General features: G+C 41.9%; 1 protein-coding gene across 3 annotated transcripts in view; it reads left to right on the top strand.

Moving 5' to 3' along the window:
• Nucleotides 1–14,795, top strand: part of LOC147620076 (Putative thiol-disulfide oxidoreductase DCC) — a 45,646-nt gene that overhangs the window by 11,774 nt on the left and 19,077 nt on the right. For 2 of the 3 annotated variants that reach the window (XM_086772244.1, XM_086772242.1), the window contains one exon: nt 9,919–9,984. The exons of the other annotated variant lie outside the window; for it this stretch is intronic. In XM_086772244.1, coding sequence (XP_086628370.1) covers nt 9,919–9,984 — 66 coding nt within the window. The remainder of the gene's footprint in view (nt 1–9,918; nt 9,985–14,795) is intronic. 3 annotated transcript variants of the gene reach the window in all.

The raw sequence follows: 14,795 nt of genomic DNA, 5'->3' as shown, positions 1-14,795 counted from the left end.
ACTCCTCTCTTGCAAAAATATCATCCTTTGTCCTAAGGATAGGTGGTACCATCACCTTGCCATGGATTATCTCAAATGGTATCTTGCATGGTAAATACTTCTCCCAATCCGATTTCTAGTTGGCCGCATAGCATTCAAAAGATCTAGTATTGCCGAATTTGCAATCTCACCTCACACGCTGCCACCGCAGCTCCTCTGTACTCTGCCTCTGTTCTCGACAACGCAATTATGGGTTGCTTCTTGCTTCTCCATGTCATAGCAGCACTCCCCAATGAAAACATAATCCATGTCACAGCAACACTCCCCAATGAAAACATAATCCACTGGTAGATCTCTTGTCTGAAATGCTACCAACCCAATCTGCATCTGTGTATCCATATAGCTTCAATGGTACACTTGCTGCATAAAACAATGTATAGTCAACATTGGCACTCAAATACCGAAGTGTGCATTGCACACTGTCAAGATGTGGTTTGCGCGGAACCTGCATAAACTGGCTCTCTAAGTCAATAGTCTAACTCAAATCTGGCCTGCTGATTGTGACATAGATCAAACTCCCCACAATCTTCTTGTACATAGTGAGATCCTCCAACACAATTTGCATCCGCACTAAGCTTGCCATTTTGATCTAATGGCACTTAGATTGACTTACAATCAGCCATCCCATACTTGGACAACATGTCCAATACATACTGTCTCTGTGTGACAGCCAAATACCATCAGGTGTGCGAATGACCTCAATTTCCAAAACATACTGTCTCTGTGTGACAGCCAAATACCATCAGGTGTGCGAATGACCTCAATTTCCAAAAAGTAGCGCAGATCTCCCAAATCCTTCATCTCAAACTTCCTTTTGAGAAGACTTTTCACATGCTCAATCTCATCCAAGTTGTCACCCCCAACAATAAGATCATCTACATAGATGGTGATTATCACAATACCCTTATCACTCTTTCGCACATACAAAGAGTGATTTGCTTTTGCCATATGAAAACCAATAGTGACAAGATACTTAGCAATCTTGTCATGCCATGCTCGTGGAGTTTGCTTCAGCCCATACGAAGCTTACATACATACTCTGGGTGACTTGTATCCTCAAAACCAAGTGGCTGATCCATATACACTTCTTCTTGCAAGTCGCCATGCAAGAACACATTTTTTACTTCCGTCTGATGTAAAAACTAGCCTTTAGTTGCAGCCACCACAATCACAACTCTCATAGTTGCCATCTTTGCGACCGGGAAAAATGTCTCCTCATAATCAATCCCATGTGTCTGCGCATATCCTTTGGCTACCAATCTAGCCTTATACTTGCATATGCTACCAACACTGTTATGTTTCACCTTATATACCCACTTACAACCAATAGCTTTCTTGTCTTCAGGCAATGGCACCAAATTCCAAGTCTCATTTTCATACAATGTATCCATCTCCTCATCCATAGCTTTCTCCCAACACACATTTCTAATAGCCTCATCAAAACATGTGGGTTCTACAATGTGCACAACTTTTGCCATATAAGCGTAGTGATGTGTCACATAACCATCATAAGTCAACCTCTGCACAGGGTTTTTAATTCTTCCAGATCTTCATAACTTTGCATTCATGGCTTCCATAGACTTCTTCACACCAGGTGTCCTCATTGCTGGAATCCCAAGCTCCTTATCGAGGCTCATCTCCGAGCCACTAAACTCTCTGTCAACAAGAGAATGTCTTGCAGAAATATCAGACATACCCAAGGGGTTCAACCACTTTCTCTTTGCCTTTATGTGATGTACCAACAACATTTCTCTTCTCCTTTATGAAATACATCTACACTTTCCTCGTGTGGTCATCAATGAATGTTATGTAGTACCTGCAGCAGCCACCCATAGACATAGTCTTCGCAGGACCCCATATATCTGAATGCACAACATCTAGTACATTCCTGCTCACATTTCTGTCATGTGGAAATCCATGCTTTGTTTGCTTTCCAAATTGACATGCTTCATATACTTTCTGCATACTGTTAACTTTAAACTTAGGCAGCCCTGTCACAATTTCTTTAGTTTGCATAGACTTCATTCTTTGCACATTTACATGCCTAATTCTCTTATGCCAAATGTCTGTATCTGCAACAACTCCTGAAACATTTGCAAACATTGCAGCACTCACTTCAGGCATATTTACATTCAATGTAAACATTCTGTCCACTCTGTTGCCTTTTGCAACCAACCTGCACTTATCTTTAAAGTCTTCTACGTAACAGTCATCAGGGTTAAACCAGACGTGCAACCCTGCTCAATCATCTGGCCAATAGAAACCAAATTCTTTGTAATGTTTGGAACATGAAGTACATTTGCAAAGTACTTCACCTTACCATCCTACATAGACAATGGCACATCTCCAACATGGGCAATCGGATGAGCAGTGTCATTCCTTGTTTTAATAAAACCTAGTCTTTCAAGACTCTTCATTTCCTTGAACCACTCACCATGACTTGTCATGTGGTTCGAAGCACCTGAATCAACATACCATACATCATCCTTACATGTTGCTACATCTTTTTCAGACACAGCATTAACCACATGTTCTCTCCAGATTGGCCTGTGATGCATCCCCAAATTACATTGCCTGACGGTGTCGTGACGTGGACCGTCTCGCTGGGAAAGTTCGAGACTTCTAGCTGTGAGAGTAGGTACCAAATTTCACAAGGAAACTCACACACAAAATTCTCCAAGAAGCATAGGACAAGTCCATTTTTAATGACATATACATGTGTCAATTCATCTCAATACATCCTTGAATTCGTGTACCAAATGCTTGTCCCTTTCCAAGCATAGATTCACTGGCTCCTTTTTCCAAAACCTTCCAGCCAATCACATGTAGGCATAACATATCCTTTAAGTATTTCCAACATACATGTGACCTTTTTCATTCCATACATCTAGTGTCACCATTCCCATCATCTCATAATGTTCTTAATCACCTGAAAATCTGCCTTAAAATTCCAATAACTCACAAACACGACGATATTTGGCATAACTATAACATAATCACATGATTTTAAGAAATTCCATGGCCTGCATTCTAGATCCACTAGGATAGAAACAAATCAATTTTTACCAGAATCCTTGTTGCTTTTTCTGATACTTTGATTCCACGTTTCTTGATGCAATAACATCACAACTCTTCATTTCAAGTCACTTTTATTTGCAACACCTTTAAAGGTTTATAGACACCACGATTTTTCAAACGTGGTAGGTAGGATAGTAAAAACGAAATTAAATCAAATTATCACTTATCTGAAAGCGGGGGAAGCGGATTTCACACGATTTTTTTTTTTGTAAATTTACAAGCAACGCTTCGCTGCAGACGGCGCATAGTTGAATTCATGATTATAATGAAAGCATATCACTGGGTAGCAGTCACTTTGCTCTTCAATTCAAACCCCTACATGCCATGGACAGTCGCCGTTAGCCTGAAATCAAGCTCTCTGGTCGAACGTGCTTCTGGTCCCTGGTTTTTTCTGCTGACGACTCCCTCTGATAAGCGCCGCCTCACATTCTCTGGTTTTTCCTCTTTTTCCCGCAAGGAAAGCGGCGCCTCACCACCCTTTTGCAGCCCAAGATTCGGGATTCCCATTTCAAAAGGCTGCGCTTGCTTCTATTTTGCACAGTATCCAGAAATTTCCAATAAAAGAAAAGTATTCCTTTTTATACCACGTATGCTGCCACCCGCCACCTTGCATAAACAAATCCAGCTGGCGCTTGCTTATCTTCCATTTTCATTACCTCAACCTTTTTCGCATCCTCTTGCATAGTAGCATCTACATAGATGTTATACATAAATAAATACGCTGCCTTGTCCTTTCTATCCAATTGCATTGCATGCTCAAAAGCATGCCTTCCAAGCTCCACATTGCCCCATTTCTGATAAGCCCCCAACATGGTATGCCACACCACAATATCAGGATGGACCTGCATCTTCTTTATCATCAATACCGCTTTCTCTAGTTGGCCAGCACGGCCAAGGAGATCAATAATGCAAGCGTGGTGCTCAAGAGTTGGGGTAATGTCATAATCTTCGCTCATGAACTCAAAGTATGCCTGGCCCTTATCCACTAAACCTGTGTGATTGCATGCATTAAGCACACTAATGAAGATGACCAAATTTGGCTTTATACCTTCTCCTATCATTTTGTCAAAGAGATGGAAAACATTTTCACTTTCTCCAAGCTTTAAGTCTTCTGGCATCAAACCTTTGCATTTCCATACGTGTTAAGAAGGGTGTTTCCTACTACAAGGTCCACCGTATGCATAAAACTCCATAATTCACACCACACTCATGTACAGAGGCTTCGAGACCTGGCTCAGCCTCAGCTCATCTTATTGAACCTCATTTACAATATGAACATATGTACTCAGGCATCATATAATGACTCATCATGGCACTTAACCCCATGCATCTGGATTTGCATTTAATGGTTTCATATGCATGGTTTCACACCATAGGCGTGCCATAGCACGACAACGGCTTGTGGAAAAGTGAAAACATAACCATTTTCATCCACGATGTCACATATGTGACGAATCCCAAATGTAGACAGATTGTAGGTCTTTCTTTGATATGACAAAGCAAGTGGTCAATCAAATACCCTACTCCAATGAATACTTTGCAGCAACTTTGAGTTGCTCAGATTCGGAGGCCTACCGGATCATTGTATGTTGGGAGCTATGTGCACTAACATGCGTACATATGCATATGGGCATTACATTATCAATCATGATGATATAGTCTTTGGGTGTTTTACTGGCCGTATTTCACCCTCTCCATATGCGATTGCTCTACATACATACCCATGGCTTCACTTGTCTATAAAATCAGGTAGAAGAGTGGCCTTCCTTACCGTTGATGGGATTTTTTATGGCCAAGGGGATATGCCCTATGAGGATGCTTACCCCAACCCCAAGAAGAATAAAATAATATTTTGGGTATGATAAAAAACCTTAGGAAGCATAGGATCGTGCATGGGTAGCTGCGTGTTGATAACTCATTGTAATTAGCTGCCATTAGGTTTGTTGTATGGTGGCTAGCCGACAGAAATAGATAGAGTAGGTGAAAGCATGCATGGAGATAGGGGTATTGTTGCGCACAAAGAAGGGTATTATAAAAGAAGTTTTTTTTGAGTATGAGAGAGCGGTGTGATAGCTTGCTCCGGTCTTGTGAGTTTGTTTTGAAATTGATTATCTGAGGGATTCTTCTCTGTGGAAAGCAAAGTGGGTTTGTGAAGAGAAGACTAAGGTGTGTCTAGAGCAGGGAGTTGCAGGTGTTGGGAGAGGGTTCTTGTGGTGGACAGTGTCCCAGAACCTCCCAGGAAGCACTATTGTTGGAACTTGGACTAGCCTTGAGGATTGCTCAAGCATCTCCCTGCTGTATTGGCCAGAGAAGCCTACAGACAATTTCTGCAGATTATATGGTTGATGATGAGCTTGTGAATATTTGAGAATACATCCTTGTGGTCATTTGAGAGAGTTTCTTTTGATCTATTGTTTGTTTCCTTCATCTGCTCAAGATTGAGGCTTATTACGTGTTACACAATCTTCTTTGAAAGGATCAAATTGTGTGATATTTAAGACTACTTCTGTGTTTTGGTTCCATTCTATGTTGTATGGGAGGAGTTCTCTTGGTTAAGAGACTACTGGTGAAGGGCCAACTCTGGTTGAGTTTGATTTAGGGACAGTTAGCCAGCCTGAGTAAGGGTAGATTCTGAGTCATTTAGACATCAAAATGATCAGCAGATGGTATAGGGATGCTATGCTAACTAGTATTAGTTGAGGGGAAGTGATTCTGTGCATCCAGTGTGTCTAAGGCAGCAGTCTGACATAGCAGGCCAATTGATTTCTTTTGAGGTTTGGGACTGGTCTTGTTTAAGTGTTTAGAGGTCCCTGTGGTGTCAGCTAACGCAAAGGACAGAGTCTCTATGTCAGTCAGGTCAGATTGCTTAGTTGGGTAGATTTTTCCCATTCGGAGGTAGCTGTGAGCTGGTAGCAGGCAACAAAGAGCTTGGGAGGTGATATTTTACCTAGTTGAGAAGTCTCTGAGCTGTTATAGCTGACAGAGGACATTTTGAGAAGGGTCAGAATTGTTGTTGACTTCGGAGGCAAAACAACTCTGTAGCAGAATTCGAAAGTAGAATTCGAAAGCAGAATTCAAAAGCAGAGATTGTAGGAGGAAGGTCAGAAGAGGGTCATTAGGACAGTTGAGGGAGTGGAGCTATAAGGTTTGCGGACACCGGGGAGTCATAGAGGACATTGGAGGATCAGTTTTGGACTAGAAGAGCCATCCGAATTCAGAGACAAAATACAGACATAGTTTGACTTGTCTAAGGCAGCCAAGAGAGTATATTGTCAAACAGAGGCTAGATAAAGTCAGCTGCCTACATTTGAAAGGTTTTAAGATTTGTTTGTGAAGCTATCTGACGGTGGAGGATACTTTGGGCTCTGGAGAGCAGATTTCGGACAGGAAACAAAGAGTTGACTTCAGAGACAGGTTATGAGCATTTCTGCGTCCGCTGGAGGTGAATTTGGTCAACTAACAGTCAGCTGTGGTCAGGAAGGAGAGGCTATCAGAGAGTAGACCAAAGACATTGGAGGTTAGTGCTGACCTTAGAGGACAACTGAATCAGCAGCTGGAGTAATTTGGGAGGCTGGGAGGGTAGTGAAGTATCCCTTTGGGGCAGCTGAAGACTAGGGGATAGTGACTAGGTATGTTGGTGTCATGTAGTGTTGTGTATGCTGGGGTTTGGTGCTTGTGATAGACTCCTCTCACGATGGTGTGCTTCAGACGGAGCTATAGAGGCAGTACTTCCTGAAGCCATCACCGTATATGATAATGAATATTCAGGACATTGAGCCCACCATGCATTTTGAGTGAACATACAAGCTCTTGCTTTAACAAACGTAGTCCTTTTCTATCCGTTTTGGTTTTCCTTAGGCATTCCATTGCTTTAGACATGAAATTGTCAATTTGTCTATGTGACCAAGGTAGTAGCGGAAGATAAAATTGCACATATGCCATTATAATTGACTGCACTTCGCAAAACGAGGAAACAGCATGTCAGCATGGGGGTTTAAATTTAAGGTAGGGAGCCTAGATAGCAGGAGGAGTGAAGGTGTACACTTTAGATACTATAACGTTTGAGAATGAAGTTTAAAACTTAGCAGTTAAAAGAAACATCCATGACTCAAGACTCAATCACTCAAGAGTTGTAAGTTGTAACTCCAAGTAGTAATGCATAATCCAAAAGCCATTGTATTGTTTACATAAAGCTATGATGTTGATAACTACATACCAATTGCATCACAAAACAAATCACATAAGCATACTCAAAAGTTGAAAATACAAATATGATGAGTCTGGAATCTACATGTCTCAACTGGGCGATATCAGCGTGTACTACTTGCGAAAGGTGTGGAGTTGAAACGGGATGTAGAGAGAAACACAAACACAAACAAGGAGTGCCTTTTTTCTTGTGTAAATAAACTTCTAATGTTGCAAGAAAAGCCTTGAAATGATCTTCAACCACTGTAGAGTATCCTTGTATCTATTCCATATGTTCTTAAAGGGTATGAATTTTGTTGGAGTGCTCAAGCTAGTCTTTGTGGAAACTAGCACACTGTCTAGGTTGTGTCACACACCTAACTTAGCACCAATCTTGTCCTAGTGGATATAACACAAGTTTCATCCTTTGAGGATGCCCTTCTCCTTTTTGGAGAAGTCTTCATCTCTTCTTTGAGGACTCTTTACTTCATCACCTTGTTAGAGGAGATAACTTTCTCCTCCCCTTGTTGCTTCTTTTGGTGCCCTTTATCTCTCTCTGACTTTGCCTTCGATTTTGCTCCACTTTTGAGGAACATTTTAATCTCGCTATCAACCCTTTAAGGTTGAAATTGTCACTTCAATCTGGCTATCAACCCTTTAAGGTTGAAATTGACACTTTTGACTCTCCGTCTTGGTTTGCAACTTGGCAATAAGCCTTGCTTGTTGATGACCACATTATCTTGCATCAATATTGATGCATCACCCATGTTTTCCTTTGCCTTGGCCATTTGTATGTGAGCAAGCCCTTATTTGAAAGGAAAGGTTAATTTTAACCTTAGATGATTAAGGTCTTTTTAATTAAACTTTTTTTTGTCCCTTTTTTTTTTTTCGTTTCTGCACCTGGCAGCTCCGCTTCATGGATGGCAACGATAGTGAAGTCTCCCTCCCTTTACCCGGGATCAAAAAGCGAGAGAGTCATGGGAGTCTGATAGCAAAATGTTGCTCAGAAATGGATAGAGTGGCTCTCTCTCCATCTCTCTCTCTCACATGGCAATGCTAGATGATGCGCAGGTAGACAAAGAAGAAGAACATTACGTTTATTGCAACTTGATAAAGAAGAAGGTAGTTTATGTCCTTCGTGTGAAACCCATGACATCCACACCCCTTCACATCACCCACACTCGTGCACACTTGCACCTCTTCATATCTTTTGACTTCACACCCATTACATAAATAATACCTTGGTCTTTCACCCTTACATTTCAATAAATCCAAGCTTAGAAAAGTTGAACATTACACACACATCACACTTTGATTTTCTACAAAATGTTCATGTGACAATCAATGAAACTCAGGCCTTTACAGCATAATCACATGTTGGTCATTGAGTCTGTTAAGCGGTCATGTAGTCCTATGAACAATGTCATGAAAATTCAAGTGGATGATAGGCTGTGGGAAGTCCTCATAAGACCTGAGTGATCAGTAGATAAGGTTTGGCCCCAAGGTCTGCCTAAAAGTGAAGCGTGGAGAATAAGGAAATAGCAATTTTGTAATAACGTTGATTAAGATTCTTTGTAAGAGGTGGGTGATTAAGATTTCTTCGTAAAAGGTGGGTGATTTTATTCTAGACTGTAGTCTAGCTGGACAAGAATCTGTTCCTAAAGGTTTGAGCCCCACCCACCCTCTAGCTAAAGTTCTCCACAGTATAAAGTGAGGAAATAAGTATTCAAACATGTATTGCAACAATTTTGTTTGGTTGTTAATTGCACAAAGGCTATTGAGGGCATTCAGATATACGACACTCTGTGCATTTGTACTATATGGGGAGATATTATTCACACTCTTACAGCCACATGGGCTCGTATATAGGGACCATCCAGATCTGCTCAAGCAAAGCGTTCTGTTTTCATGAGGGTGTGGGATCTTTTTCTCTTCGACCCCCACAGGACTCTCTTGGCACCTTAGTGCCCCATATTGGTTGAGATCACCCTACATTTTGGGTTGAGGTCTTTTTTGTGGTGGGTGATTAAGATTCTTTGTAAAAGGTGAGTGATTTTATTCTAGACTGCAGACTAGCTGGACAAGAATTTGTTCCTAAAGGCTTGAGCCCCACCCACCCTCTAGCTAAAGTTCTCCACGGTATAAAGTGAGGGAAAAAAAATTTCAAAGATGTATTACAAATTTTTTTTTTGGTTGTTAATTGCACAAAGGCTATTGAGGGCATTCAAATATACGACACTCTGTGCATTTGTACTATACGGGGAGATCATTCACACTCTTACGGCCACATGGGCTCGTATATAGGGACCATCCAGATCTGCTCAAGCAAAGCATGCTGTTTTCATGAGGGTGTGGGATCTTTTTCTCTTCGACCCCCAGAGGACTCTCTTGGCACCTTAGTGCCCCATATTGGTTGAGATCACCCTACATTTTGGGATGAGGTCTTTTTTGTTCCGTCTTCTAGCTATGGTTTTGTATGGTCTATTCGTACTTAATAGAAATCTCCTTTCTGCAAAAATCAAAATAAAAAACGTTCTGCTTTTGGATTTTCTATCTTCTTTAAATAATTATAGCTAGACATCATCTATTATCGATTACTTTTCAATCTGTGCACAGGCGTTCAAGAGGCTATATGAAGAGGTTGGCTTGGGATGGGTCTATGCTTTCACCAAAATCAAACCGGTTTGCCTTTGTCCACTTAAGTAAAATATATGCCGGCTACATTGACAAACGTATAAGTTGGTAGGCTGTGGAATAGTTGTGATCTTTTTTCTTTCAGCATAAAATGATGCAAGCACTTAGAATTGTAATTTCTTTTAGGGGTTTAGAGGGAAGAGAGGGGGGGAGGGGGAGGGGTAGTTTTCTAAGGTGAAATGTGGTAAACAAGATTCGGACCAAAACAAAAACTACACCATGTGGATCATATAAGAGGATCATGCTTGTTGCATCCTCTCAAACAGTCACAATGTACGACCCCCCTTCTGGTTACTTGATGGTTCCATCATCAACCTCGTAGCTGTTTCAAATAATTGTGCTGCAATTCCCCTTTGTTGTTGGACTTCTTCAGTATTTTCTCTAAGTTTCTATGCATGGTTGTGCCCAATGCCATGAGTGCCCTTCAGGGTCCCTTTGAGCAGTTCTCCCCATGTGAGCAGTGAGACTTGGCACAAGTCTTACTACTTGGTGGCTTTGAGCAGTGAGACTTGGCTTGCAGTTGAACAATTTCTACGTAGAAGCAAAATTGCTTCTGCTTGGTCTCGTCTGGAACTGTGCCTATTTTGTATTCTTTGATCTGTTTCTCCAAAAAATGTATCCAGCATATCATATCTTTCCAGTATCTCCTTGTGCGATGCTTGCACAGAAATATTTTGTTTTCTAAGAAAGGATCCTGCATTAGTCATAAAAGAAAGAACATCCGCAAACTCGGACTACAAACCAGCTCTCAAAAGTGCAGCGATATGTGTACAACTCACGAACGTGGTGTAATAGAAAAATAAGAGGGGACTCCCTTTCTTGCTGGCCACTCTGAGAGGGCGTCTACGCTGGTGTAGTGGGGGCCTGTAGTGCCATGATGGGTGCTTGAAGCCCTCTTGCTGGCCACTCTGAGAGGGAGTCTACACTGGTGTAGTGGGGGCCTGTAGTGCCATGATGAGTGCTTCGAGCCCATAGTGAGGAATGGGCCCCGGTTCCACATGTGGAGACATGTTGCATGCCTCTGTTACATCATGTCAGAGTTACTAATAAGGCGCTCCCGTTTCCCGTATGATGTGTGTCCATATGTGTTGGATAGTCTCTGGCTGACAGGAACCATTAATAGCCTCACGGCACCTAGCACGCCAAATATGCCAGGCGGAGATGCTAATGTTGAGCTCCCAACGCTGGCATGCTTGGGTCTCCGGAGTCCACTGGTATGCTAGTATGGCTGAGGTTGGGATGTCCATAATCTGGAAGTGTGAGAGCTGGAGGGCATAGTTGCTCTCGTACATTGTATGACACTACCGTACGGTACGATACGATATCGTACAGTTCCGTACGGACCGATTTATTTATATTTTTATTAAAAAAAATAAAAATTTCCCCCCTCTTTTCGACTGCTGCTTTTTTGACCCCGCCCCTTTAAAAAAAAAGGCTGTTTATGGCTGTTTTTGACTGTTACGGGGCTTGCTTGCTTTTGGTGTCCTTTTAGGCCCAGCAGCCAAGGGTCTATGGATGTTGACTTTTGGTGTGGATGCAAGGATCTGTTCTCTCTATCCTTGTGATCACTGCTCTGTATTCGGAGGGTTGGCCTTTGCTTCTTGTTGCCCTAACTAAGGAAGGTACCTCACCTCTTTGTGTCTTCACAGACTGTCTTCCAATAGTTGGGCCTTGGCCCTTGGCCTTGGGTGGGTTCCTTCGACTCTTTGGCCTCCCTTTAAAAAGCTCTCCTCCAACCTTCTCTCCATCACAAGTTTCAAGCTCTCAAGCTCAAGCTCTCATAGCTCTAGCCTCTCAAGCTCAAGCTCCCATTGCTCTCAAGCTCTGTAACAACCTCTGAGCTCCCTATCCTTTCAAATTGATAATCCGTAAATTTACAAGTGTTTTTTTAAAAAAAAACCGTACTTTACCGTATCGTATTCCAAAATTTTATACGGTACGGTGAATTCCCGTACGATATCGTACCGTACGATATTGTACGACTGTACATGAACAACTATGCTGCCTTGAAAATAGATAGAAAGTGAATAGACAAAGGATGTGCCACCAAATGTTTTGTGCATGTGGACAGTCCCAAAGACAAGTGCCCACTTGAAATGGAGCCAAGTGCTGGGCCGGCCTTGAGCATAGGCGGCCCCATGCTATGTGTGAGTGAGCTCTGAGGTAGTGACCAGAGGGGAGGCAAGTGAGAGTGTTGTACAACAAACACTGCTGAACATACTCCTCTTCGCAAGGGGGCTGCTCCTGAAAGAGGGAGGGATGAAGGGCCTCCCAAGCACTGAATTGGTTTGCAGAAAATCCTCTCCCTCCCCCCTCCCCCCCCCCCCCCCCCCCCCCAAAAAAAAAAAATAAAAAATAAAAAAAAATAAAATCTTGCATTAGTCATAAAAGAGAGAAGATCCACAAATGCAGTCTACAAACTAGTTCTCAAAATCTTGAGAGATCGACCACATTATAATGCGCTTGTTGAACCACATGTATGAGTACATGCATAAGAAAAACCATCCGGATGTATTCCAAAATAAGAAGTGCCAAAAAGGCCATCAACTGCTCCAAGTAAAATCTTAGTGTTCTCAAATTCTTAAACAAGCACTCTTGCTTCTATATACCTCATATTCTTCTTTCTTTTTTTGTAAAAAGCGATGTTCTATTACGTCACTGTACAAGGAAAGAAGCCCTCATAAGCGAGGAAACTTCTTCAAGATCAAAAACAGTGGAAAAACAAGTCTAACTGCAGCTGGTCCATCTCTTGTAGTCTATGGCAATCATATAAACAACACTAAAAACAGCATGGTGAAAGTTGTAAGGAACATTGTTTATTAATTGAAAGTCATGTAGGTAAAAGTCTACCAAGCTCAGAACCAGTTTTGGTCTTCCCTAGAATACAAACTTGCTTGCGAGGACTAAAATAGAGTTGGCTACAAAGATTTCAAAAAAACAACCAGCCAACCATGTGTAACACGGTACAGCTTCTACAGCTGTGGAAGAAGAGAAGCCGGAGGTAATGGCAATGACAAGGTCACAGAAGACGGAACTATTAGTTCCAAAAAAGTTGTCATTGCCCAATTCCCTCAATTCTCAATTTCTCCAAGTCCCTGCAATCCCCTAGATTCCCCCCAATTTTCTCCAAGTTGTAAACCTAGCAGGGCGTGCTATGACAAATTCCACCACTTATCCAAGAGATAGAAAAAAACTAGAGAAAGAAGATAGAGAGAGGGAGAGTGTAGGGTTTAGAGAACTTTGTAGAGGACACACTGAGCAATAATAGGCCCCGCCCACTTTTAGGAATTTATTCAAGAACAATCCATGAATGTTGTACAATTCCCTATGAACTGTACGGATCCGTACAGTGTATGGCCGGTTGATGACATGGCATGGGGTGATGTCAGCAACGCTCTGGAACAGCAATAGGGCGACGATGAAGAATTCCATGCTTCAATTATGATGGGAGGGGAGGTTCATGCTTGTTTTATACCTGTGAGGGTCCTGCTTTGTGCCCAAAAGCTAGCCATGCTTTTGTTTTACTTTTTGCTTTGTTTTTCCTTTTTTTACAATAAAAAATTATTCAAATAAGGCCAACTTTTCCCAAGTGCTTTTGTGCTTGGCTTTTCTAGCTTTAGACTTTTCCCAAGCGCTTTTGTGCTTTGCTTTTCCAACTTTTTGGCCCTAGAGTTGCTTTTTGAAAATGCAACTTTTGCTTTTCAATCTTGTTCAATCTCCTCTTGCCAATGATGCTCTTGGCTCGCGGTAAACTCAGTTTGACTTTTTGCTTTTCTTTGCTTTTTGACCAAAACTGGTGCTTTTCCGTATGCAAACCTTATGGTCCCTATCCTCATGCCTTCTTCCACGAGTCCAGTGTCCTGGCAAGGGTTCCATCATATGATAAAGTGCTAGGAAGGCCAAATAGTTACATTCCCTCCCTCTTATATCGCAGTTGTCCTCAACTATGGAGTACAAGTGTACCAACAAGCATAGTCAAATAGTTACATTCCCTCCCTCTTATATCGCAGTTGTCCTCAACTATGGAGTACAAGTGTATCCATATGTTCCAAGTACTAGCTCCATCTGGTGAGCTTGTGCATCTGGACATATGCCATATTTGTCATGTCATCTGCTCATCTGGCAACATCTCAATGCCTTATCTTTGACCGATGGCTTGTCTTTGATGGTTTTTCTTCATGACCTGTCACATGTGTTAGACAAAAGAAATCGCAAAAATTAGACACAATGTAGTCTACAAATAGGTATGCATCATTCCGGTCTACTGGGTATTCTAGGTGCTGGCTAGGTAGTCTGGAGCCTAGTGGACTATTACATGTCATAAATCCAAGCATTGTCCACGCATCAAAAACAGTGTTGCACTATGGCAACCAGTCCTTCCTTATTAGTATGCTTGAAGCCTTGTAGCCGCCCCTTCCAATGAAAAGAGGAAAGACAGTGGTCACAAAGTTCCTCTTGAAATTCAAGAGTATTTTGCCATTGGATGCGAAATGGATGCCAGAGGAGTACTTCCAGGACTATCTAGAGATACTTCAAGCTTATGAGGAAGTGGTTGGTCCAGATGTATTTGAAGTACAGACAGACATCTTGAGAACAAGATAGATTCAAGAGGGAGGGGTTGTACCTTTAGCCCTCTTCATTGTATATTTATATTGGAATGTAATTGATCATTATTTTGCTTATGTAATGGTTAATTGGACATGCTCTAGTTTGGCTCGATTGCATACCAGATGACTCAAGGAGCAAGATTTGTATTTGGGTGGCAGTGATGCCAGATGACCCATTGGACAGCCTTTGTG

Source organism: Cibotium barometz, chromosome 32 (assembly GCF_041138505.1).
Source record: "Cibotium barometz isolate CiBa-2024 chromosome 32, ASM4113850v1, whole genome shotgun sequence".
NCBI classification, from domain to species: Eukaryota; Viridiplantae; Streptophyta; class Polypodiopsida; order Cyatheales; family Cibotiaceae; genus Cibotium; species Cibotium barometz.
Note: the sequence above shows the minus strand (reverse complement) of the source record. Positions and strands in the feature narration are given on the sequence as shown.